The sequence below is a fragment of the Salvelinus sp. IW2-2015 genome, linkage group LG3 (genome assembly GCF_002910315.2).
Source record: "Salvelinus sp. IW2-2015 linkage group LG3, ASM291031v2, whole genome shotgun sequence".
Classification (NCBI taxonomy): domain Eukaryota; kingdom Metazoa; phylum Chordata; class Actinopteri; order Salmoniformes; family Salmonidae; genus Salvelinus; species Salvelinus sp. IW2-2015.
Window position 1 is genome coordinate 3,325,238 of NC_036840.1, and position 27,800 is coordinate 3,353,037.

A 27,800-nucleotide genomic window follows, 5' to 3' on the forward strand; every position below is an offset into this window, starting at 1 on the left:
TTTCGAGAATATTTAGAGACCTAGGCCAGTTTGAGAACTTTTATAGAGCACTAGGCCAGTTTGAGAACTATAATAGTAGCACTAGCCAGTTTGAGAACTATTATAGAACACTAGGCCAGTTTGAGGGCTATTTTAGAGTACTAGACCAGTTTGAGAACTATTATAGAGCACTAGGCCAGTTTGAGAACTATTATAGAGCACTAGGCCAGTTTGAGAACTATTATAGCCACTAGGCCAGTTTGAGAACTTATATAACACTAGCCAGTTTGAGGGCTATTTTAGAGTACTGACAGTTGAGAAACTATATAGAGCACTAGCCAGTTTGAGAACTATTATAGAGCACTAGGCCAGTTTGAGAACTATTATAGAGCACCTAGGCAGTTTGGGGGGGGTCAAACTGGCCTAGTGCTCTATAATAGTTCTCAAACTGGCCTAGTGCTCTAGAATAGTTCTCTATAATAGTTCTCGGACTGGCCTAGTGCTCTAGAATAGTTCTCTGTAATAGTTATCAAACTGGCCTAGTGCTCTGTAATAGTTCTCAAACTGGCCTTGTGCTCTATAATAGTTATCAAACTGGCCTAGTGCTCTGGAATAGTTATCTATAATAGTTCTCAAACTGGCCTAGTGCTCTAGAATAGTTCTCTATAATAGTTATCAAACTGGCCTAGTGCTCTAGAATAGTTCTCTGTAATAGTTATCAAACTGGCCTAGTGCTCTGTAATAGCCCTCAAACTGGCCTAGTGCTCTATAATAGTTCTCAAACTGGCCTAAGGTGCCTATAATAGTTTCTCAAACTGGCCTAGTGGTCTATAATAGTTATCAAACTGGTCTAGTGCTCTATAATAGTTCTCAAACTGGCCTAGTGCTCTATAATAGTTCTCAAACTGGCCTAGTGCTCTATAATAGTTATCAAACTGGCCTAGTGCTCTGGAAATAGTTATCTATAATAGTTCTCAAACTGGCCTGTGCTCTAGAATAGTTCTCTATAATAGTTTCAAACTGGCCTAGTGCTCTAGAATAGTTCTCTGTAATAGTTATCAAACTGGCCTAGTGCTCTGTAATAGCCCTCAACTGGCCTGTGCTCTATAATAGTTCTCAAACTGGCCTAGTGGTCTATAATAGTTATCAAACTGGTCTAGTACTCTAAATAGCCCTCAACTGGCCTAGTGCTCTAGAATAGTTTCAAACTAGCCTAGTGCTCTAAAATAGCCCTCAAACTGGCCTAGTGTCTAGAATAGTTATGAAACTAGCCTAGTGCTCTAAACAGCCCTCAAACTGGCCTAGTGCTCTGGAATAGTTCTCTATAATAGTTTCAAACTAGCCTAGTGCTCTATAATAGTTCTCAAACTGGCCTAGTGCTCTGGAATAGTTCTCTATAATAGTTCTCAAACTGCCTAGTGCTCTAGAATAGTTCTCTATAATAGTTCTCAAACTGGCCTAGTGCTCTGGAATAGTTCTCTATAATAGTTATCAAACTGGCCTAGTGCTCTGTAATAGTTATCAAACTGGCCTAGTGCTCTGTAATAGTTATCAAACTGGCCTAGTGCTCTGGAATAGTTCTCAAACTGGCCTAGTGCTCTGTAATAGTTCTCAAACGGTGGTACAGCCTACTACTCACCACTCTTATCCCCATGACACGCCATTGCCACTGACTGTCGCCACTGACTGTCATGACTGCCGTCCCTGCGCTGCCGTTAATGGGCAACCGCTGCCAAACCACATCTGACATCTGCACTCACATACACAACACACACCGTCTACACTGCCTGACTGTGGCTGGAAAGCACTATCTTTCTCTGTGACTGGCTGAGAGGTAACCTAGAGTTCTGTCTGTTTATTCCTGGAATGGAAGCACATTCCTGGAATGAAGTGTGAGGATAAAGAAGTGTGAGGAGGATGATTATAATGCCACCCTTCCAACGTGCTCTCTCTCTCACCCTCCTCTCTCTTTTTTCTCTCTGTCTCTGTCTCCTCTCTCTCTCCTCTCTCTCTCACCCTCCTCTCTCTCTTTCTGTGTCTCCTCTTTCTCTCTCTGTCTCTGTCTCTCTCTGTCTCTCTCTCACTGTCTCACTTCTCCTTGTGATTATATTATGGTAATGCATAGTGTGCTTATGCTTCTTAGTGTACTTATGCACAGTGATCTCTTACCTATTCCTGCTGTGTGTGTGTGTGTGTGTGTGTTGTGTGTGTGTGTGTGTGTGTCCTCTCTTCCCAGACACGCCCTGCAGCTGATGTGATAGCCACGCAGCAGCTCCTGAATCTGGCCCAGCAGATGCACCACCTCCAGGCCTTCATCCACATCTCCACAGCCTACGCCAACTGCAACCGCAGGCACATCGACGAAATCTCTACCCACCGCCTGTAGAACCCAAGAAGCTCATCGACTCCCTGGAGTGAGTAGTGTGAAGTTCTTTTCTGCATCCGAGTTGGGGGGGGGGGGGGGGGGGGGGGGGGGGGGGGGGGGGGGGGGGGGGGGGGGGGGGGGGGGGGGTGCCTGCTATTACGACTTCCATCTATTCAGGAAGTGATATAATTTGCAAATTTCATGCATTGAAAATATGCTCAGTGAAGATAAATGGCACTTAGACCTGGATTCAATCAGATCAAGCGTTAACCGGCGATAGCCAACACCCGCATAGCTGATGTTTTGGCGCAGTCGGAGGTGGAACTACGTTGTACCTGTCACATCGGTGAGCAGCTGCTCTTGTGATCATTGTCACAATGCCACACCTGTCCCACTCGCGTTGGAAGTTCAGAACGAGAAAATGTCCGCTTTAGGTATAATGCCGGGAGCCGCTTGTGGATTTGACAGCTCTAACGCAGTTCCACCAAAACAACCGCTATGCTGGTGTCGTCTAGCACAGATCTGATAGATTCTAGCCTTAGTTAGATAAATGACAGTATATTAATTGAATTTCAATTCATCTCCTGAATGAACTGATTGAAATGGAATTGAACCGAACCAAGGGTGCTGTCAAGTCCACACCACCTTGTGTCATTTCCAACTAATGATTGATTATAAATACCATCACAGACAGCTATYAGAGTGAATGACGTTTCATCTATCTACACAAAATGCCAACTTTACTTCAATCCTGGCATGTGTCCTGTACCATTGTGATGTGAGTCTAATTGTGAGTGTTCTCTTGTGTCTGTGACTGCAGGTGGATGGAGGACAGCATCGTCCGTGACATCACGCCGCGCCTCATCGGGGAGCGCCCCAACACCTACACCTACACCAAAGCCCTGGCAGAGTGCGTGGTCCAGAAGGAGAGCAGCAAGCTCAGCATCGGCATCATCAGACCCTCCATAGTGGGAGCCAGCTGGCAGGAGCCTTTCCCTGTGAGTACCATCACCATAGTGATACAGTATCATATACATACATCATTCTGTGAGACTTGATTACTCTACTGGAACTTGGCACTAGATAGCTGGCAGCAATAAAGTCAATAGATACATGGATCACATTCTGTATGTAGTCTGTGGATGTTAAACAGTGTATTGACTGGTCAGCAAGATAAGTGTATCAGAAGAAGTGTGATTTGCTCAGCCACCTGCCTGTTGGGAAATATATCACAATTTATAAAAATCTATATAGCACTTTCACTGTGATGGTAAAGGGCGGAGTCAGAATCCTGTCAATTCTCACACCATCATGTCCTGCTGTGATACCAAATGGATGGGAATTAGCGATCGATCGCTGTAACAGTACACTGGTCAATATATCTCCCCTGTGTGCAGTCAGACTTAAAGGGGGATTGGGTGTGTAATGGTGAGTAATGGTTGTATTAGGGTTGGACCAAGACAGGTGTGTTCTTATGGTTCAGAAAGTCCGGCTGGGCTGATTCCCGGACTCGAAGAGGAGCATCCCTGACCCCAACAGCTGGGAGGCGATGTGAGGGGGGCAAGGAAGGGGCGAAGGGGAAAGGGAGGGGTACTGCCAGTGCTGAAACCGGAGAGCCTCTGAATGTCTCCTACTAGATAGGTCACTGAAAAGCAACTGTAGGTTCATGGAAAGGCCACTCTGAAAGTTCAGTGGGTGCAGTAATCAATCAATCAATCAATATAATGTATTTTATAAAGGCCTTTTGACATCAGAAGTTGCCCCTAGAAAGGCAGGAACCTAGGAAGATAGCTAGCTAGGAACCAGCTTCCGAGGGGTGGCCAGTGCTCTTCTGGATGTGCAGGGTGATGCTACTTTCATGAGTAAGCTGCTTTTTATTTTCTAATCTGTCCGGCTGCTGTAGTGTAGGCTAACATCTTAGCGTAAGGATTCCACAGCGTTAAGCATTTTAATCTCACTTAGCATAGCGGCAGATGGACATATTAAAGCGTTTAAAAAATAAATCTAGACTTTATTGCTGCTTAAAATTTTGGAGGAGCAATGGGAGGGTGGTGTTCAACATTTCATCATTTTCGTGATTATAATATTCGTCAAAGTTCTTTCCCCCAAATCAAATTCAAGTGACATGCTTACTTTATTTTCCTACAGGAATATTTTTTGAACGTCTGAGGCTCCATGAATTCACACAGAAAGAGACCAAAGATCTAGAAGATGAAAAAATGCACACTTTCAGAGTTTTCAGTAGAGTATAATACACTTTTAAACAGCACTAAGTATATTCACAGAAAACGACTACATAGCCCCAGGGCTGTATTTAGTTTTCTGGGACTGTAACGTTTCAACAGTGTAGGATCCGGAGCCAGTGGGTGTAGAAGTGGGGATGGGCCAGGCCTGCCGGCAAAACAGCCAAAAGATCACGTATTACCAGTTTATTGCGCAGGCAGCTCGAGACAGTGGGAGCGACTAGACGAGGGAGGAGGAGGGTGTGTGTGTGTGTGTGTGTGTGTGTGTGTGTGTGTGTGTGTGTGTGTGTGTGTGTGTGGTGTGTGTGTGTGTGTGTGTGTGTGTGTGTGTGTGTGTGTGTGTGTGTGTGTGTGTGTGTGTGTGTGTGTGTGTGTGTGTGTGTGTGTGGTGAGATTAACGTCAATCTCCATGTCCTCAGAACTCCGTTAAGTGTTAAAATGTCACAGGCAATCCCTCAATGGGGGTCAAAGATGTATACCTGCAAAAATTGACACTGAGACGGCGTGATAAGGACTCTTATCTGTCTGTCTGTCTGCACCAGATCATGTAGCCTTACCCTGTATTGACAAGCCACAGACAGACCCACACAAATAAGCCCAGTCTATTACCAATGTATTACCGGAGGGCTAATTGATGTAGACACTGTGTTACTCTCCCTATCTCAGTCGCACTCACAATAGGTAGCTAGCTAGCTTAGCACACCACAGGAATACTAACTCAGCAGACACAACAATCTAATCGATGTTGCTGTTAGGAGGCTATCTGATGTTGCAGCAATGTTATAGCGGTGCTTGAAGCTAGAATCCCTAACTGAAACAGTAACAAAGCGGACACCCTGCCTGTGTTTTGGTAAAAAGCTGAGGGATGGGCCTGGAGAAATGTAACCACTCTCAAATTCATAGACAGAGCTATGGATGCAAGGACTGACCATCCATGATATTAAAGTTATAGTTGTAACAATGTTTTTAGACTATACAGTGTTTGCTTACATTTACAAACATTAAAGTAAAACAAGCTTGTATTTTGGGTTCTGATGGGGTACGACAGTTGAACTAAGCTCATGAGGCATTTATAAGGTATATTCTTCAAGAATCAATGGGTATATATCATTAATTTATACGTCCAAAAATAGATGTAGCAACTAAGGATTCCAGCTTTAACGGTTTTAAGTACTTTCCGATTGAACAGACATATGCAGCATTTGACTGCATATGTCTAACGCGGGAACATTGCCTTTAAATTTAAATAACGGATTGAAATTTTCCATACGGATTGAATAGAGCCACTAATCTCTCATTACACTAACTTATTCCCTCCCTATTCTTCTGTCTCAGGGCTGGATCGACAACTTCAATGGACCAAGCGGAGTCTTCATCGCCGTAAGTACCAGCATATACTTATTACGTTGCATTTTTCATATACTAATTTTGCTCATTTTGATGCCACTAGTTTAAACGATGATCAGGTGATGATGAGATGTGTTGGTAACCCTGTGTCCTGTCTGATCAGGCGGGGAAGGGCATCCTGCGCACCATGAGAGCCAACAATGATGCRGTGGCGGACCTCATCCCCGTGGACGTGGTCATCAACCTGACCCTGGCCGCTGGCTGGTACACGGCAGTGCACAGGTTAACTTTCCGCCCAGGTGGAATATGGTTTGACCAATGACTGTATGGTTTAACCCACACAAACAGACACCCCCCATATTAACCTGCAGGAAGTTCTCCTGTAAACCTACCTTAGCCCAGTTTGTTCGAACACATCTCCCCAGCTCTACACCATTGACTGATGAGCAAGCCCAGTGTTTTCATCTGATGTGCTTTGTGTCCATGGGCTCATTTTATAGATGTTTCCTAATGGACCCTCCCTTTTGATCCCTTTAACCCTTGACCCCTCTGACTTCATCTCTCTGCTCCCTTGCAGACCCAAAGCAGCGCTGGTTTACAACTGCACAACGGGCGGCATCAACCCTTTCCACTGGGGAGAGATCGGTAGGTATCTGTCTGTCAGTTTGTCTGTCTGTATGCCTGTTACAGTGACATCATTAGTGCTTGTTCATCTGCCACTGTGGCTTTCGTCCTCATAAATCAGTGTACTTCAGTAGTTGAAATCTTGATGAAATCAAATCCAATTTTATTGGTCACATACACATGGTTAGCAAATGTTATTGCGAGTGTAGCGAAATGCTTGTGCTTCTCGTTCCAACAGTGCAGCAATATCTAACAYGTAATCTAACAATTCCACAACTACCTAATASACACAAATCTAAGTAAAGGAATGGAAAAGGAATATATACATATAAATATGTGGATGGGCAATGACAGAGCGGCAAGATGCAATAGATGGTATAAAATACAGTATATACATATGAGATGAGTAATGCARGATATGTAAACATTATTAAAGTGGCATTATTAAAGTGACTAGTGATCCATTTGGTTGATGGTGWTGTCACTATGAAACTATGCATCATACATTCCCACCGGGGAWATGAAACTKTGGGTTGTCTGTCAGTCCTGGTTCTCCTAAATCAGTTTGAATGGTGTAGCAGTGAGAAGCAGGTGGATAAATTATCTGTGTCATAATTAGATGCCCAGGGATTTGAGTGGCGAGGGTCTACTGCCACCTTCTGGCAGCTAGTAGAACATTACATCTGAACCCCCACACTGTGTGCATCTGTTTGACCTCACCACTGTGGATCTGCCCAAATGACAACTCCCATCAGCAGTAAAGCACAGTTGCCCAAACGATAACAAGTCCATCAAAGTGTCATCATGAAATCATCACCCCACCAGCATTTTGGTTGTGGTGGCAGCTCACCTCCCGGCCCATCATCTACAGTATATCCCAGCGGACCACTGAGATGAAAAGGATGCATGCGGGCCGGGTATCAGGCAGGCTCAGATTAGCACGGTAGCGGCGACAGCCAGGGTCCCTATACTATCAGATTAGTGAATCTGCTCCTTTCACTCTGAGAAATTGCCACCAGATGGCTGGCAGAGGGATTAGGGCTCATCACTCTGCCTCGCTGTTATAAACCTGGGATAGCGGGCACTAATCTACTGGACCACATAAGAGCTAAGAATCAAGCTAATCAAACTGGGTCTAGGGGGGCCCATGGGGCTGMTTTGGGAAGTTGGAGGTTTGCTGGCTGGATATGTTATCAAAATTCTGGTATCTTAATTGGTTTTGGTCGCCTTCTCTCCACTGTCCTCTTCTCACCCCGTTTTGAAAAARGAGAGGGAACGTGAGGAGAGGGAACGGCAGTAAAGAGAGGGAACGTGGAGGGAAATGCTCTTGCAAGAAATGAGACGGTCATTCACTCGCTCGACATCAGGCAAATGACGTTTACAGAGGAATCACAAAATACAAAGTCATAAAAACTAATATAGCTACTTGTGCAATTCTATAGATAAAAGGATAAGTAAAGTATTTCTCCTTCGAGAAAACAACAGCTGATTCAAAGGGGGTGTGGCAAWTTTTAAAACAGCAGCCATGCGCTAGCAGCCATGAGGAAGCACATGATTTACCTTTGCGAGAGGAGGCTATCGAGGACAGTCCTCTGATAGCTTACAAATGAATTGACACTCTCCATGACCACTTGACCACTTATCACTGAGGAGAGGATGATGGAGGCGTCGAGGAGAGTCCGGACTTTTGTGCAATAGAGAATCTCCCAAGGAATCGATGAAGGAGCCCTTGAATTGAGAAAGAGCCATGGAATAGTGCTCAGGAGTTTTCCTCATTCAGGCTGGGATTCAATCCAAGRCTTGTTATAGAACAACACACTAGACACCCGACAATGTACCATTTAACGGCACCATGAATTGATCCCCGGCCTCAATCTTGTTCTGAGGGAAGCTCCGCGGCAGAACAAAYGTGATTGGTTGGATGAAAACTCAGTGGGCAGAGCTTAGACTACCAAGTCAATGGGTGGAGTTTACAGATGAGTCAAATAAAATAAATGCTTTCAGGGAGGTAGGTTGGAGGGCGTTCAACATGGATTTTGACCCAAAAGGTTGCCAGTTCGAATCCTGGTTGTGAATTTTGTTTTCCTTACCAAATATTTTTAACTAATTACATTTCGAATCTTAGTTTATTTTTAAACTTTGACTGAACTGCATTAAATACGTGAAAAAACAAAGGTGCTACCCTCCCCCCTACTAGCGCAGTGGACTAGGCACAGGGATTGGGACCAGAAGGTCACAGGTTCTAATCTTGCTTTTTCAAAAAATGTATATTTGTGTTACCTTTCCCTAGCCGGGAACACTCACCCTCAACACCAAAACCATCTTTCAACTCTTGTTAGTGAGGCTGGAGAATATTCACTGTGGCCGGGATTCAATAACATCACCCTTTGTCAGCTATGCACCTTGTAAAGGCAGTGTTCCCACGTTCACAGTAAACACAGTGTCACGATCGTGTGGTTGAGAGACGGACCAAAACGCAGCATTTGGAAAATAAGCCATCTTCCTTTTATTATTGAAGAAGGCAAAACGAAACAAAACACTATACAAACTAACAAAACAACAAAACGACCGTGAAGCTACAAACGTTGTGCACATACATACAGGCTACAAACGTTCTACATAGACAATTCCCCACAACAAACTAAAGCCTATGGCTACCTTAAATATGGCTCCCAATCAGAGACAACAGAAACCAGCTGTCTCTAATTGGGAACCCATTCAGGCAACCATAGACTTTCCTAGACAACTACACACAACATAGACACAGCTAGACAACTATACTAAACATAAAGCCAACTACTCTAAATAAACCCCCTAAACCTTACAATCACCCTGGACACTACAAAACCCACATAAATACCCATGTCACACCCTGACCTAACTAAAATAATAAAGAAAACAAAGAATACTAAGGCCAGGGCGTGACACACAGCATGTTCTCCCTCTAAATGGCACATAGCCAACAAATCGCGATCAGATTGAATCCTGGCTAAAAATATTTGATCCCTTCCCAAAATATTGTTCTACTTAGAGTTAAGATCTTAGAACAAATGACGGAGCGTTGATCATCCACAGAAATGTGCTGGAAACATCAGGGGTRTGGCTTTGATTCTTCGAAGGGTCATATGCAGTGTGGCACGTGGTCTCAGAGCATTTTGTATTATTCTGTACGTAAATCCAAGACACTCCATTTAGTATGAGATGTATTCATTTGTGGATGTCTCATTTCACAAATTGCAATTCTTACAGCATGTTAAGAATTTGCAAAACATCCCTGATGAAAAAAAGATTGCAGTCGGGCTAGAGTATAAATGCAGCAGCTACTGCATCCAAAATACTACAGTTACTGTAAGGGATATATTACATTCCAATTCTGTCCTTTACTCCATTGCAATGAGGTTGGCTTCNTCTGTCCTTTACTCCATTGCAATGAGGTTGGCTTCAGACAACTGTGGTTCAGCTCTTGGCACATCATGGACCGCAGGCTTCAATCACCAGTGGTCTTGGAGGGGTATCACAGCTGTAGGGGATGGGCCCAGTCTACTTGGACCTCTGCCTCATTTTCCACCTTTAACGCTTCAGCTTCTTCCTCCACTTGGCTTTCATCTTGTGGAGATGTCTCAAAAGTGATGAGATCAACTTGAAAACAAAAGCACTAAAACAGTTAGAGGGAATAAATTAAATGGGGAAAGCCTCAAAATGACAAAACTACAGCTCAACAGGAGAGCGCTACCCTCGGGCTTACCCCAGATAGTCTTTTACACAGGAGGAACTAACCTCGTAAGGCTGTTCACTTCTTTGTAGAGGCTGGTGGGTCACGAGTCTTCAAAAGAAAGCACACAGGAACAAATTCACACCAGTATCACCCACTGGTTCTTTCACTAGCAGTTCCCCCAGCAGTTTTACCTTCCGTCTGAGCAGCCTTGATTGCAGCCAGGTGGGGAAGGTGTGCAGCTGCTGTGAATGAGGTCATTAGTGCAACAGAAAACTGCATCCCAATTCTCTAATATAGTGGCTGAGGAAGATGTGAAAGGCACTTCCCTAACGTTACACCCCTTAAAATGCCACAACAGAATAGAGCTGTAAGATAGGGATGTCAGCTCCAAGCCACAGATTCCTTCACATTTTTAACTCCTTTGTATTCTCTCTCAGAGCACCATGTGATGTCCAGCTTCAAGAGGAACCCTCTGGAGCAGGCTTTCAGAAGGCCCAACGCCAACATCACCTCCAACTACCTGATGAACCAGTATTGGATCCTGGTCAGCCACAAGTTCCCTGCCCTCATCTACGACCTCTACCTGAGACTGTCCGGACAGAAACCCCAGTAAGATTACTAATGTCCTGACAATCAGCATCGTCACTAGACCATTGTTCGGTCTATGAAAATTGAACCACCAACTTGTTTTCAACCCAATCAACACAGTGTGATGTAAAAATAGATCAAATKATCTGTAATCATAAAGAAGAAATCAGTGTTTGCTGCATACAAGTGATCTTCAGTGAAACGAACATTACAACTGTGTTATATACATGCAGYACATTTGGACTGAGATCCTCCATTCCTCTCTCTCTGTGTAGGATGATGCGTATCTTCAACCGGCTGCACAAGGCCATCGGYCTGCTGGAGTACTTCAGCAGTCAGGACTGGGAGTGGAACTCCGAGAACATGAGCATGCTGATGAGCCACCTCAGCCCTGAGGACAGGAAGGTACAGTAGACTCAGCATCCATCYTCTATGCACACACTGTATCTCCGCATGTTGGTGTATATAGTCAATGGTATGTTTTTCACCTAGTAATGCCACCAAGCCATCATTTCAGCTCAAACATACAGCTTTATTGATTTCAAGACAACAGGTCACGAATACTTACATCATTCATTTTCAGAGGGTTAAATTATAGATATCCCAAAGGTTTACATAATCGCCTGAATGTGACCATAATAGCCATGTCTTACCGCACATCAACATCCTAACTCTCTCTCCCAGACATTCAACTTTGACGTGCGTCAGCTGAACTGGCCGGAATACATAGATAACTACTGCATCGGCACCAAGAAGTACGTTCTGAATGAAGACATGTCCGACATCCCTGCAGCCAGGCAACACCTCAGGAAGTGAGTAGACTACTTACAGGGCTGACTGTTTGCTCCGGTCTTATTTTGAAGAAGGATGTAAATGACAGTGTGTACTTCCAACTCCSTCCCTCCCTCAGGCTGAGGAACATCCGCTACACATTCAACACTCTACTGCTGGTCTTCATCTGGAGGGTGTTCATCGCCCGCTCGCAGATGGCCAGGAACATCTGGTACTTTGTGGTCAGCCTCTGCTTCAAGTTCCTCTCCTACTTCAGGGCCTCCAGCACACTCACCAACTGACCGTTGACCAGCTGAACGCCCTGCTCGCTGCCTCAACCAGACCACACCCCTCAGACCTCCAGCAGCACACAACCCCACACCTCAACCAGACCACACCCCTCAGACCTCCAGCAGCCACACAAACCCCACTCCTCAACCAGACCACACCCCTCAGACCTCAGCAGCACACAACCCCACTCCTCAACCAGACCACACCCCTCAGACCTCCAGCAGCACACAACCCCACTCCTCAACCAGACCACACCCCTCAGACCCCAGCAGCACACAACCCCACTCCTCAACCAGACCACACCCTCAGACCTCTCAGCAGCACACAACCCCACTCCTCAACCAGACCACACCCCTCAGACCTCCAGCCAGCACACAACCCCACTCCTCAACCAGACCACACCCCTCAGACCTCCAGCAGCACACAACCCCACTCCTCAACCAGACCACACCCCTCAGACCTCCAGCAGCACACTCCTCAACCAGACCACACCCCTCAGACCTCCAGCACCCCACTCCTCAACCAGACCACACCCCTCAGACCTCCAGCACCCCACTCCTCAACCAGACCACACCCCTCAGACCTCCAGCAGCACCTGTATTTGGGAACCTGTACTCAGTAGCGAGGCCAGCTAAGGATATCCGAGAGTAACTTCAGTGTTGATTACATTAAAGGCTTTATTCAATCTGTAAAGTTGAAGCGTTACAGACTCTGTGATATAAATTAAAAAGGTAATTTCCAATTGAGCCAACACATGCAGCTTTTACCGTGAATGCAGTCTGCAAAAGCAGGTACATTCCCTTTGTTTCAATCATGCCGTAAAGCTGAACTTCTGTGATGCGGATTGAATGGAGCCCTAAATCTTGACCACTGGAGACTACTACTGTAGTACTACAAACATCTGACCTGGTTGACGACTACTGAATATTGACATCGGTATGTTTGACACAACGCATAAGACTCATTCTTTGTTTTACTGTTTGTCCACTTTTTGCCTGTTTTGTACAGCAGTTTATATTGAAACTAAGTTTACTATTTTTTCATCTTTATAAATAATTGCGTCAAACTAAGGCTTGTCTTAAGTGGTACAGTGCATTCGGAAAGTATTGAGACCCCTTGACTTTTTCCAAATGTTACATTACAGCCTTGTTCTAAAATTGATTAAATAAATGTTTTTCCTCAATCTACACACAATACCTCATAATGACAAAGCGAAAACAGGTTTAGACATTTTTGCAAATTCATGAAATAAAAAACAAATACCCTATTTACATAAGTATTCAGACATTTGCTATGAGACTCGAAATTGAGCTCAGGTGCATCCGGTTTCCATTGATCATCCTTAATGTTTCTACAACTTGATTGGAGCCCACCTGTGGTAAATTCAATTGATTGGACATGATTTGGAAAGGCACACACCTGTCTAAGGTCCCACAGCTGACAGTGCATGTCAGAGCAAAAACCAAGCCATGAGGTCAAAGGAATTGTCCGTAGAGCTCCTAGACAGGATTGTGTCGAGGCACAGATCTAGGGAAGGGTACCAAAAGATTTCTGCAGCATTGAAGGTCCCGAAGAACACAGTGGCCTCCAACATTCTTAAATGGAAGAAGTTTGGAACCACCAAAACTCTTCCTAGAGCTGGCCGCCCAGCAATCGTCACATCTGGAGGAAACCTGGCACCATCCCTACAGTGAAGCATGGTGGTGGCAGCATTATGCTGTGGGGATGTTTTTCAGCGGCAGGGACTGGGAGACTAGTCAGGATAGAAGGAAAGATGAACGGAGCAACGCAGCCAAGACAACGCAGGGGTGGCTTTGGGACAAGTCTCTGAATGTCCGTGGCCCAGTACAATGTCCTTGAGTGGCCCAGCCAGAGCCCGGACTTGAACCCGATCAAACATCTCTGGAGAGACCTGGAAATAGCTGTGCAGCGACACTCCCCATTCAACCTGACAGAGCTTGAGAGGACCTGCAGAGAAGAATGGGAGAAACTCCCCATATACAGGTGTGCCAAGCTTGTAGCGTCACATCCAAGAAGACTCAAGGCTGTAATCGCTGCCAAAGGTGCTTCAACAAAGTACTGACTAAAGGGTCTGAATATTTATGTAAATGTGATACTTTGCTAAAATCCTGTTTTTGTTTTGTCATTATGGGGTATTGTGTGTAGATTGAGGGGGGACAATTTAATCCATTTTAGAATAAGGCTGTAATGTAACAAAGTGTGGAAAAAGTCAAGGGGTCTGAATACTTTCCAAATGCACTGTAGATGGTGACAGTATCATATATAAAGAAGTGTGGAAGATGTGTAAATAGTTGAAGTTCTATATTATTTTTCTAGACTACCTAAAAGAGTAGTATTCCTGAGGGCTGATTCTACAGGAGTCTGACTCTACCACAGAGCTCCCCAGACTAGATCTGAAGTGTTACTTGTGGCAGACAGCAGTAGTCCACTTTTTATGAGATGATACAGCTATATACAGTATCTATGGTAGAAGTATTGACTAAATGTACCCCAAATCCTCCCTCTGGAAAAGCATGTTTCTATGTGAGCCAGTAATGTTGTGCAACAATGGTGACCGTCCTTTCCTAAATTCAGTAAGGGACTATGAACCAAACGCACGCCAAACACAGAAAATGGCTTTCTCTGTACAATGAAGTTGTACAAAATGTCCTGCTTGTTATGGATCTTGGCATCTGTCATGTTGATAATAAAGCAGTGTCTTTGTTATGATACATAGTGGAAGCAGAGCACTGTGGGTAGATCAGAACAGGTAGATCAGAGCTAACTGGGCAATGTTCTGTAAACTGCAACACTTACGACTGTTTATTTTGTTTAATTTTCCTTTTTCAAATGTAATTGGCAAATGTTAAATGACCTTCTATTCCTGCTCTGAAAACACTTAAAGTTTGTTTGGCAAAACATGAATAAACCAAAAGACAACAAATTGGTCAGTGTGCTAATCATTCTGCTTCATACACTGCTGCCTCATGTAGAAACTAGATTTAGCCTTCTTCCATGGCTGCGTTTATACAGGCAGCCCAATTCTGATCTTTTTTTCACTAATTGGTCTTTTGAAAGATTGGACGTGAAAAGATGTGATGTGATTGGTCAAAAGACCAATTAGTGTAAAAAAAGATCCGAAATGGACTGCTTGTGTAAGCGCAGGCACCATCACCCGAGGATAGTGGGATACCAAACGAGAGATTTAAATGAATGTAAAGTGTACAACATGAAGTGACACGTTTAATAGGACATCTCCCATTGACAGATGTGAAACAGATACTGAACAACAGTGCAAATAGATAGAAATAGAACAAACATGACATGCAAGTTAATAGTATGAATGATAACATATAAGGATCAGATTTCATTCAGCCTAACTTACAGATGACAACATCCCAATACCTTTACACACTAAGCCTGATAAAACTGGGGAGTTAGCTGCTTTCCATTTTCCAGTGTAAAATACATATTTACAGGATATAAATATATTATATTGGTAGTCATATGAGGATACTGTCCAAAACAATAAATAGAACAATTATGATTGTCGCATCCTAATCAGTTTACTCTTATTTGGTTCAAAACAAACTCCCAGCAATCCACATACTTGTGATTGGAGACTTCTCTTCCTGGATTCCCACACAGGTGAAGGGACAGTAGGTGCACGATCAGCAGCAGGCTCCAGGTCCCATATCCACAAAGCGTCTCACAGTAGGAGTGCTGATCTAGGATCTGTCCATACAATCTTATGATACAAAAGGGCAAAACTGATTCAATCTCAGCACTCCTACTCAGAGAGCTTTGTGGATATGGGCGCAGGTCACAGGGCTACTCCTGTACGTGGTTGTCCGTCAGGAGCGGAGCAGCACAATTGTTCACATGGGGATCTGGGAGAACCACCTGGAAATAGAGAACACGTAGAGGTACAGTGTAAATACACTACTACCAGTGAGACACAGGGAAACTGGTACATGTAAGGATTTACCATCATTTTGTGACAGTTTCAGTGGCAATAAAGAAGACTGGGCTCACCTCTCTAGGTTTATATGGGCCTAGTTTGAAGCGACAGCAGACTATGTCGAAACAGAAGCCAACAAACCCATGGATCATGCCTGTGGGAGCGAGAAGATCAATGAAGATGTTCAAGGTGCATTTCTCTAACGTGGCACAGTATCAGGCTGGCAAAGCAGCCATGGAATGATTTGTGAGACATGAACAGTATGAGGTCTGCCCATGACACTGGGTGGTAAGAGTGAGTGTTGTCTGGACCTGTGGTGGAGAAGATACCCCCGATGATGCCACAGAGTCGTACCAGGAACTGCCAGAGGGGCATGTGCTGCTCACTGACCGTCACCATCAGAGAGCTGGTGTCGTACTTCATAAAGATCCCAGACACACCGTGGCTGCCCGCCCGCTTATGGCCTGTGTCACCCACCGGCTCCTAGACCGTCAGACAGTGAGGGTGTAGTAAAGAGAAATGGGGTGGGGGTTAATCTCTCCTTTACACACACACCCACAGAGCGTACCCGACCGATTATGACCTTTGTTTCAACGCCAGGCGGGGCATACAATAATATGGATGACCAGAGAAAAAGTCCTGAACACAATACGCCGATTACTCGGCCAACGCGATTTATTTCGTTACTATTTAAGTAATAAATGGCACCAATGTCTAACAACAATAAAGACAATGAGACGATGAACAATTAACACTTAACTTATAATGCATCACTGAATACACTGCCTAACAAAAACACTATTGTAAACTTAATACGCTAAAAGAGGGCATACACGTTAAAAAACACAATGTAACTCCAATCGTCAACCTCACACTTCTGGTGAAATCACAACTCGCGTCCACTTGGAGGAAGCAAACACTGATCGACAAGGAAATTTCACATGCTGTTAATGCAAAATGAATAGACAAAAGTGTGGAAACTATTAGGCCAATTAGCAAGACGACAACCCAATAAAGGACTGCGCTTCTGCATGGCTGGGTGTGACCACAGAACCACTTCTACAGTTCCTAATGCTTCTGGCTATGGTGTGTTATTCTCACTTTTTTGAATGCTGGCGTGCTTCACTGCAGGTTAGCATGAGAGCGGAGTCGTACAACCCACACAAAGTGGCTCACGGTAGTGCACCATCTCAGGGCGAGTGCAGCATCAATCGAGCCGTTGTGCAAGAAGGTTGCTGTGTCTGAGTCAGCGTAATGTCCGAGAGCGATGGAGCCTACCAGAGAGACCAGGCCAGTACACATACGAGACGTGAGAGCGCCGATGCGGAATGGGAGGCAACAACCCAGCAGCAGGACCGCTACTACTCCGCCTTTGTGCAAGGAGAGCAAGCATGCTAAAGCTGCTGGCAAAAGCAGTAAAGTGCTGTTTTGAATGAATGGCTTACCAGAGCCTGCTGCTGCCTACACACCGCTCAGTCAGACTGCTCTATCAAATCATAGGACTTAAATCATTATAATAAACACACAGAAATACCTTAGGTCAGTTAGATAGATCAAATTCGTGGCTGATACTATCATTTCGAGAACGAAAAAATATTTAGATATCGTCTTCAGTGAAACAAGGCAGGACAAACAACGCTCCGGGTATGTTTATGATGGTGGCACGTAGGTGAGCCCAAACCCTGAAGTCTAAACGTACTTGCTGTGATATACTCCGACATTCATAATGTTCATATATCAATAGTAAATCATGCTGGACAGGAGCATCGAGATAACGGCGTCAATGAGTATAGCGAAGAACATGGTAATTCACCACGAGGTTGCGCGCATGTACCGATCCAGCGCCATATCACAGAACTGTGCGGTGTAAATACACTGAACTGTGCCAAGAGAGTAGGACCACTCAAGGTCTTCCCGGAGTGTAAGGACTCATATGCGCTAAGACGGGACGTAACATGGGAATTTATTTTAGACTGAGATGTTATGCAAGCTTTACAAAAAGAGAATATGGTGATAATTGATAATTAAGAAAGCGACATTGGTAATGGTAATATGCGTTAGAGTGAATGAGGCATTGGACGAGGTGTATTAGGAGAGTACAAAATGTACACGCGCATTGTGCTCGATTTTCGCAAGGTAGCGAGCGATATAGCGCTACTTAGTTAAAATCATACACCCGGCATCTATTGTCGCAGAAGTAGCTGTGACATTGTGAAGTGATTATAGTAGATTAACAGCGCACCGCATGCGTTGATTATAGATCGCAACCGCAGACAAGCAGTTAAAAATCTAGAGTACTATTAACATCAACCAATGAATGTCAAATAATATACGTTAGCTGTCGCACCTTTATTCGTGTAACCGATTGATTGTGTCTTGTACTACATGTCTAATGTCTAGCTCTAGCAAAAGTATATTACACGCCGCTCGGTGCGCTCCTATTGCGGTATCCGACAAGATGTTCCTGTGCTGATGCTCCTGCAAGTGATAGCTTCGAGCTGGGTCGCTAATACACCCACTACCCACTGGGTCCGCGCGTCACGCCTGCTCTACGACTAGTCTCCATTGATGCCCGAGAGCAGTGTTATTGCGCCAACCAAGGCCGTCAATCGGCCGGTATTGAAATAGTCCAAGGCATCCCAACACATGCGAGTCAGGCATGAGCCCTCTTTTCACAATATCGCTTCGCGCAAGTCTGTATTATCTTTAAATGCAGAATCGCGCAGGTCAGCGCCATAACAAATATTTTCCAGTCTCCTGCCGGGAGTTGAGGAACTAACAAGGTTGTGCCCCTCTCTCTTACACACCAGACACAGCACTTATCGAAACTCAGTCATCTGAGCGACACCACACCGACGATAGCGTAATCATCTCTATCACACACCACACACACACACACACAACACCACACGTACAACTACGTGAGAGGCACCACACGCAAACATCCTAGACCAACACACACGCAACCACACCACATGCATCACCAACACCAGACCACACCACACACACACACACACACACACACACACACACACACACCTTTCTAGCATCTAGCCTTTGTGTGTTTGTAAGAGAGAAATCTATGACTGTCTCAGGTGGTGGTGTTATACAGCAGAGCAAGAAGTAACTTTTGGCAGCCAGCAGAGGGAGCTGAATGGACTGGATGGATGGATGAGGAGACTGATCCATTATCTGAACCCACTGCAGCATCCTCCATCATGGTCAACATCAAATATAATTCCTTTCCCCCTGATGGTTAATATGAGGATTTGGGGAAGGCAGGCTGATACTAGATCTGTGCCTAAATCAGGACTTACCCTCTCCGTCACAGAGAACTGGTGTGTGTCTGCCGACACCTTGGAGGTGTGCAGTTTGGTAGGTACCACCGTAATGAAATACTGGAACATCTCATTATCTGCAACAACAAGACAAAGAGCAAAGCCTTTTACCCCATCCATCTAGTGACAGACTACACAGAATACTTATAGAAAAGGTGAAATAGGGGGCTTCAGTTCTTTCCCTTGGAGAAACTAGGCTGCTTTGAATGGCAAGTGAATGAAAGCAAGCCTGCAGTGAATCCACTTCAAATGGATACAAATAGCTACATTTTCTCCCTGCAAACTCATGACGCCATGCTGAGCAGAATAGGCTGGAAGTGTGGATCAGAGCTCATGTACATAATCAGCCTACACAGTCTGGGTTTTGACAGTGTGCCTTATTCACAACACAATATTGTTGCTACAAAGTACCTCAATATACAGTCACTGCTCTACCATTCTGTAGTCATAGCTACACATTGAGTAACAGCTGAATGAGGTTTGATAAGAACATATTAATGTGTTAACTTCCTGGTCTCGGTGAGGAGGATCAGTAACTTACGGTTGCTGGTGATTTTCTCTGTCCCGTCCAGAGGATTGATGATGCCGGGGATCTCTTCTCCGAAAGACAGATGGTCTATCCGATGGGAGAAGTTGTACGCTGCAATGCATTGATGAAACCCAGCTCACATTCAGTCAGGTGGAATGGGACAGTGAAAACCTCTATTTGGGAGTGAATGATTCTGAGAAAATAGTTATTTGGCACTGCATTAGAATAGATACTGGTCTTATCTATCACTTGAAACATGGAAATGCAGATACAATGTAAGCAACCAGAGAACAGTACTAATGTTGTCCTTGTCAAAAACGAGTAACTTATGCAAATGAGTGTCACCCTTTCCTGGTCAGGCTGACCGAGAACTTACTGTCATGGCTTACAAAAGCTGCTATATGAGCATGGCCACGAGGATGATGAATAGGCCTGAGAAAGACAGAGGGTTAGAAGCGTGAGGAGCATTTTCATCAAAAGGAAATATACTGTGCTCTATAGGTTGAGTGCCCTTTTTCCCATCAGACATATAGACTCATAAATCATTCGCAGCATCAATTTGTGGAGCTTGGAAGCTTCTAACATATGAGACAAACTCCATTAACCTCTAAGTCTGTGGCAGTATTACATAGCTTTCCCCCATTACACCCATAAAGAATGATTTACATTCAAAATGCACTATTAAATATAAACCGGTTGTTTGGTCCCTGAATGTTGATTGGTTGAAAGCCGTTGTATATCAGACAGTATACCATGGGTATGACAAAACATTACTATTTACTGGTCTAATTACGTTGGTAACCAATTTATAATGGCAATAAGGCACTCCGGGGGTTTGTGGTATATGGCCAATATACAACGGCTAAGGGCTGTATCCAAAGCACTCTGGGTTGCGTCTTGACTAAGAACGGCCATTAGCCATGGTATATTGTCCATATACCACACCCCCTCTGGCCTTATTGCTTAATTATAAACTGGGTGGTTTGAGCCCTGAATTCTCATTGGCTGAAAGCCATGGTATATCAGACCATATACCATGGGTGTGACAAAACATTTAGTTTCACTGCCCTAATTACATTGGTAACCAGTTTCTAATAGCAATAATGCTCCTCGGGGGTTTGTGATATATGGCCAATATACCACGGCTAAGGGCTGTGTCCAGGCACTCCACGTTGCGTTGTGCTTAAGAACAGCCCTTTGCCGTGGTATATTGGCCCCTGTACCACACGTCCTTGGGCCTTGTTGCTTAAATATATCATGCATATAGGAAAGTGTACAGGTATCTTACTTTCCCACTGTGATGTGGAAGTTCCCAGCCACTTTGTTGACGTAGACGTGCCCATGTATCCTACAGGCACTTAAGGGCGCTGAGGCGGTGCCCTCTCTGAAGACACACACACATACTATTACCTTTGTAGGAAAACATATCTGTACTTAATGCATTTTCTCAACACCTCAGTAGTGATGCATTTTGCATTTGAGAGCCCTACCAACTACTAACCTTGAGGGGCAAGTCGGGCCTACTAACCTAGGGGGCAAGTCGGGACTACTAACCTAGGGGGCAAGTCGGGACTACTAACCTAGGGGGCAAGGCGGGACTACTAACCTAGGGGGCAAGGCGGGACTACTAACCTTGGGGGCAAGGCGGGCCTACTTATCTAGTGGGCAAGGCGGGCCTACCTAACCTATGCGGGCGAGGCGGGCTACTAACCTAGGGGGCGAGGCGGGCCTACTAACCTAGGGGGCAAGGCGGACTACTAACCTAGGGGGCAAGGCGGGACTACTAACTAGGGCAAGGCGGGACTACTAACCTAGGGGGCAAGGGCGGGACTAACTTAACCGAGGGCAAGGCGGACTACTAACTGAGGGGGCAAGTGCGGGACTGTACTTTTCAACCGCGCGGGGGGCAGGGCGTGTGGAGCTGGATAACACGCAGTGGAGGGGAGGGGCTAACGTGAGCGGAGGAGAGTTGTCAGAGTGTTTCTATAACTAAGCCGGACCGCGCGGGACCGAACCGGTTCGCAGCCCACTAAGTTTCATGTAGTAACCCTACGCCGATCTGTGCCAGCCCTAGCGGGGGGCATTAAGTGTAAGCGTCTTGCGGGTGTACTACAAACCTAAGTGCCTTGCGGGCCACACGTGCGAAGCGGCGGTAGCGTAGTACCAATAGGTGAATTTTGGGCCCGTTCTTAGAGCCACGGCGATAGTGCGGACGTAAGATCACGCTATGCCCTAGGGGGCAAGCCCGGAGGGGCTCCCTTTAGAACACTCTTGTACAAGACCTCCTGTAGAGAATGCTCCTCCCTCAGCCTGTTCTGTATCAGCAACAGGGTCCTAAGGAGAGTTGGGAGAGGGAGAAACAGGTTAACTACTCATTTCATACAGGAAGGACGACAAAATAGTTTTTTTCTTTTGGAATGTGGTTGAGTGAGATTTTCCGACTATTAACAAAGTGCTTAAAGGGCCAATCTACCATTACTACCTCCATTTTTTTACTTTTAAATTCATGATATATAGCCATTGATTATTTAAGAATAAAACATTATAAATGTCTCATGAGCTTAGTTTAACTGTCTAACCCAATCAAAACCCAAAATAGAAGCTTGTTTTACTATTTTGTTTATAAATAATTGATCTGTAAACAAACACTGTATAGGCTCAACAAAAAAAAGAACAACTATCATTCTGATATCATGGATGGTCAGTCCTTTGAGCCATTAGTCTGTCTATGAATTTGAGAGTGGTTACATTTCTCCCCCCCCCTCAGCTGTTCACCTACAAAGTGGTGGGGTGATATTTTAACAGTGACATGCACACGTACTAACTGAGTAAACTGCTTACCTGTGCCACAGTTTTTGCTGCGGGGTCAGCTCAAAAATCACCTGAACATTTATACACAGGGAAGATAATAGATCAGGGTTTGGGATCACCAAAGTCTATTTGTATGTAATAGAAAGCTCAGTGATCTACTCACAGGCTCATACTGAATGCCATTTGATGTTATCATAGTCTCTGCCAGGTCCAGAATGTCTGCACCTACATCTGGAACAGCACCAACTCAATCTTTAGCTCCAGGGGGTTGAGGGCAAAATTATACAGTACATCATAACACATTAATTATGCCCAAAATATGAAGGCCTAGATGTCATGAATGATTTCAATAAATAATGTGTGATAAGGTTGAATACTTACGTTGGCATTTCATGGCAACTGTAATATCTATGTTTATTCTCAATTTACTGTAAATGAAGAAAAAGTATTGTCAGATTCCAAGATAATGTACTGGCAGTAAAACACAGTTCAGTCTTAAATAAGAACTTATCATGATGAAACAAAATCAACATTTCTATGTACCTTGAGAAATCTTTATCCACTTCGTATTCATACTTCATCCAGGTGTCCCGGTACACAAAGAACTCAAAGAAGGCCAGCAGTGCCATGGCAGTGAATGCTATCAGGGACACTATGGATGGGCGAGAGAAGAACATTAGCGACGTCATTCAAAGTTGGGTCTATTGAATCAGCATTCAGACATATGTAAGCAGTATTGAGAGTGAAATCTCACCTGTCCCCCCTGTGGCTGTGGTCTCGACATAGCTCTCTGGGACCTTGGGGAAGGCATCCAGCTCCTTAACCAGACTCAGGGCTTTCTTCCTGTACAGACGCCTCATCTTCAGGACCACTCTCCACGTCCTCCCTTCATACACCTAACCTGGGAAAGTGAAATCATACAGAATAGTCCATTATGGTGTTTTTTATGTGCAGGTTACCACCATCATCGCTGCACACATCGGTCATACCTGGCTAGGCTTGATTGGCAATGTCACTGACACCACATTCTTCCAATCAACTAACTATCTCGTTTTTTTCAAATGAGTTACTACCCACATGTAGTGCTGGGCGATTAACCAAAATGGTGGTTATTTTTCCGTTTTTAAACAACTAATTCCTTATTTTTTTCTGTGAGCTCAATGTGCACATTGCAGTTTCTCTAGCGAGAAATCAGATCCAGCCTGAACTGTGCGATGTAGTAGGGAGTTGTAGTTTCCAACAGGCCAATATTTTACATAGTTTAGCATATAAAACATGGTAATTAACTACAATGACCATAATCCATTTCGCAACTACTTGTCAGGTCCGTTCATTTTTTTTACACCTGCTGAGGAAGAGACAAGAACGCATGGCCATTTAAAAAAAAGATATATATATATATATATTTAACCTTTATTTAACCAGGCAGGCTAGCTGAGAACAAGTTCTCATTTACAACTGCGACCTGGYCAAGATAAAGCAAAGCAGTGCGACACAAACAACAACACAGAGTTACACATAGAATAAACAAGCGTACAGTCAATAACACAATAGAAAAAAAGAAAGTCTATATACAGTGTGTGCAAATGGCATGAGGAGTTAAGGCAATAAATAGGCCATAGTAGAAAAGTAATTACAATTTAGCAAATTAACACTGGAGTGATAGATGAGCAGATGATGATGTGCAAGTACAAATACTGGTGTGCAAAAGAGCAGAAAAGTAAATAAAAACAATATGGGGATGATGTAGGTAGATTGGATGGGCTATTTACAKATCTGCTATGTACAGCTGCAGCGATCGGTTAGCTGCTAAGATAGCTGATGTTTAAAGTTAGTGAGGGAAATATAAGTTTCCAGCTTCAGCGATTTTTGCAATTCGTTCCAGTCATTGGCAGCAGAGAACTGGAAGGAAAGGCGGCCAAAGGAGGTGTTGGCTTTGGGGATGACCAGTGAGATATACCTGCTGGAGGTGCTACGGTGGTGTTGTTATCGTGACAGTGAGCTGAGATAAGGCGGAGCTTTACCTAGCATAGACTTTATAGATGACCTGGAGCCAGTGGGTCTGGCAACGAATATGTAGCGAGGGCCAGCCGACTAGAGCATACAGGTCGCAGTGGTGGGTGGTATATGGGGCTTTGGTGACAAAACAGATGGCACTGTGATAGACTACATCCAGTTTGCTGAGTAGAGTGTTGGAGGCTATTTTGTAAATGACATCGCCAAAGTCGAGGATCGGTAGGATAGTCAGTTTTACGAGGGTATGTTTGGCGGCGTGAGTGAAGGAGGCTTTGTTGCAAAATAGGAAGCCGATTCCAGATTTWATTTTGGATTGGAGATGTTTAATATGAGTCTGGAAGGAGAGTTTACAGTCTAGTCAGACACCTATGTATTTGTAGCTGTCCACATATTCTAAGTCAGAACTGTCCAKAGTAGTGATGCTAGTTGGGCGGGTGCGGGCAGCGAACGGTTGAAAAGCATGCATTTAGTTTTACTAGCGTTTAAGAGCAGTTGGAGGCCACGGAAGGAGTGTTGTATGGCATTGAAGCTCGTTTGGAGGTTTGTTAACATAGTGTCCAAAGAAGGGCCAGATGTATACAGAATGGTGTCGTCTGCGTAGAGGTGGATCAGGGAATCACCCGCAGCAAGAGCGACATCGTTGATATATACAGAGAAAAGAGTCGGCCTGAGAATTGAACCCTGTGGTACCCCCATAGAGACGGCCAGAGGTCCGAACAACAAGCCCTCCGATTTGACACACTGAACTCTATCAGAGAAGTAGTTGGTGAACCAGGCGAGGCAGTCATTTGAGAAACCAAGGCTGTTGAGTCTGCCGATAAGAATACGGTGATTGACAGAGTCGAAAGCTTTGGCCAGGTCGATGAAGATGGCTGCACAGTACTGTCTTTTATCGATGGCGGTTATGATATCGTTTAGTACCTTGAGCGTGGCTGAGGTGCACCCGTGACCAGCTCGGAAACCGGATTGCACAGTGGAGAAGGTACCATGAGGGGATATAGAGTACCACAGTGAGAGTCATAAAACCTAGTGGCCAAACAAGGAAATGGTTCCAATCATTTTTCCAGCATTCACGTTTCCCATAGGGGACTTTAGAAACACTTAAAATAATGGCTGTGTTTCGTGTAGGCTTACCCTGGCGTGACGTTTTGTTAACAGTGTAAATCTCTCTAGGACAAGGTCACTTTTGATGGCTAGGTTTTATGGGTATTATGACACCTCTATTRAGAGCAGCTGTTTCTTGGCCAGGTATCTCTAGCTGAAAATACATGATCAAAGTGATTGATAGTTGGTATTCAGTAGTCATAAAAGTATGCCTTATTTACTTTGAAGAACTACAAAATAGTGATTTTGTCAGACAGCATAGGCAGCAGCCCCATAGAGATGAGATGATGACTTGGAATTAAATAATAAAGTCATCAAATAAGAAAACAATATAAACAACGGAAATAAATTAATGTGAATATGATGGTTAATAAGTAATAGCAGTAATGGGCAGTCTACCACCATCATAGTACATTTATTAATTGTTTTATTCTGTGTTATTACTGTATTTAACCCAAAATCGAAACCGAAATATGTGATTATTTTTTAATAATGAACCGAAATCGAACAGACCTCAAAAAGCATTCATCGCTAAGCACTACCGGCATGAGGAAGTCCTCATCAGTATAATTTTAACTAGGAAGCAACGGGGGGTGGGGCACCATTACATTTACATTTAAGTCATTTAGCAGACGCTCTTATCCAGAGCGACTTACAAATTGGTGCATTCACCTTATGATATCCAGTGGAACAACAACTTCACAATAGTGCATCTAACTCTTTTGGGGGAGGGGTAGTTAGAAGGATTACTTTATCCTATCCTAGGTATTCCTTAAAGAGGTGGGGTTTCAGGTGTCTCCGGAAGGTGGTGATTGACTCCGCTGACCTGGCGTCGTGRGGGAGTTTGTTCCACCATTGGGGTGCCAGAGCAGCGAACAGTTTTGACTGGGCTGAGCGGGARCTGTACTTCCTCAGAGGTAGGGAGGCGAGCAGGCCAGAGGTGGATGAACGCAGTGCCCTTGTTTGGGTGTAGGGCCTGATCWGAGCCTGAAGGTACGGAGGTGCCGTTCCCCTCACAGCTCCGTAGGCAARCACCATGGTCTTGTAGCGGATGCGAGCTTCAACTGGAAGCCAGTGGAGAGCACCAAGCCCAATATACATTCGTGTCCGTGGGCACTGGGCAATAACGTTATCTATGCAAAACAACTGAAATAGCCCACCAACGTCAATAGGATATATAGTRTTTCCTTCAATAGCTAGTGATAGTAAACATCGTACAGCCACATAACAACACCAGCATCACCAACATAAGCTACAACAAGTTAGCAAAAATGCTCATGGCTGTCTGAGAACCATTCATTCTTAATTGTCTCTTCTTACCTCGGTTTCATGCGTCTATACTCCAGTAAATTGATTGCAAAGCAGGTATCAATTCATAACATTATAACTAGTGAAAAAAGACGTTTGTTAGCTTCTAGCGTTCTTCACGTTCTTCTTGTCTTAGCAGCACGACCACCCGCTAGGCGATATGAACTGTCAATGGTCATTTTCCATTACCGCCACCTGTCGACGAGTTCGCGAATGGCTCTAAATGTGTTGTCATTTTACGCATTGTACACCAGATGGCGCTCGAGCCCGTGAAAATATTTTCACGCCGCATTCTTTGTCTTCTTTCAAAGCTTGTTCCCTAAAATGTAGGACATTATTCCAAATTTTGCATCATTTTATTAAGTTCAAAACTATTTTATGTTTACAGGATGATAACTATTTGTATTAGCTTCACCATTTTAGACCTAGGTATATCATGCCTAGTATTTTGCTGTTGCACAATAAATTAGTGTGATAATGTTTTTACAACATACCTTTTACTTAAAACATACACATTAAGTATCCATTGCAATTCCGTTTTAACATATTTTCATCCCTTATAATTAGCCTGCTCTGACTGCACGTTGGCACACACACTGCTTCTTTAACTGAAGTAACCCCAGCTGTTTAGACTTTATCATTAATTAAGAGGCATTGTTGGGCTCATGCACAGTTCACATCAGTAGGTTATGAGAATTAGGGCTAGCTAAAATTGTCCCTGACGCAACTATAAAATATCTAACACCAACCAGCCCTGCCCTGAGAACAGTCTTGGTTTCCACTAATGCGATTCTGCTCAAATAAACCAAT

General features: G+C 44.3%; 2 protein-coding genes across 2 annotated transcripts in view; one reads left to right on the forward strand and one right to left on the reverse strand.

Annotated features, from left to right (window-relative positions):
- Window positions 1-14,867, forward strand: part of LOC111982485 (fatty acyl-CoA reductase 1) — an 89,155-nt gene extending 74,288 nt beyond the window's left edge. The window contains 11 exon segments of the mRNA XM_070433915.1: window positions 2,216-2,229; window positions 2,232-2,345; window positions 2,348-2,393; window positions 3,165-3,342; window positions 5,923-5,967; window positions 6,098-6,216; window positions 6,512-6,579; window positions 10,711-10,882; window positions 11,137-11,266; window positions 11,546-11,673; window positions 11,772-14,867. Of these exon segments, the coding sequence (XP_070290016.1) occupies window positions 2,216-2,229; window positions 2,232-2,345; window positions 2,348-2,393; window positions 3,165-3,342; window positions 5,923-5,967; window positions 6,098-6,216; window positions 6,512-6,579; window positions 10,711-10,882; window positions 11,137-11,266; window positions 11,546-11,673; window positions 11,772-11,934 (1,177 nt within the window). The 3' untranslated portion in view covers window positions 11,935-14,867.
- A 281-nt stretch (window positions 14,868-15,148) lies between these two features.
- On the reverse strand, window positions 15,149-27,167 carry LOC111955718 (endoplasmic reticulum-Golgi intermediate compartment protein 2-like). The gene is made up of 15 exons (XM_070436450.1): window positions 27,003-27,167; window positions 23,317-23,463; window positions 23,106-23,214; window positions 22,944-22,990; window positions 22,726-22,793; window positions 22,593-22,633; window positions 21,983-22,085; window positions 21,040-21,179; window positions 20,128-20,183; window positions 19,764-19,862; window positions 19,075-19,299; window positions 17,061-17,158; window positions 16,196-16,367; window positions 15,959-16,038; window positions 15,149-15,826 (listed from the first exon to the last, which is right to left on the reverse strand). The coding sequence occupies exons 2-15, from the start codon at window positions 23,420-23,422 to the stop codon at window positions 15,755-15,757; spliced, it is 1,416 nt and encodes a 471-aa protein (XP_070292551.1). The 5' UTR covers window positions 23,423-23,463; window positions 27,003-27,167; the 3' UTR covers window positions 15,149-15,754.
- Between the last annotated feature and the right edge of the window lie 633 nt (window positions 27,168-27,800).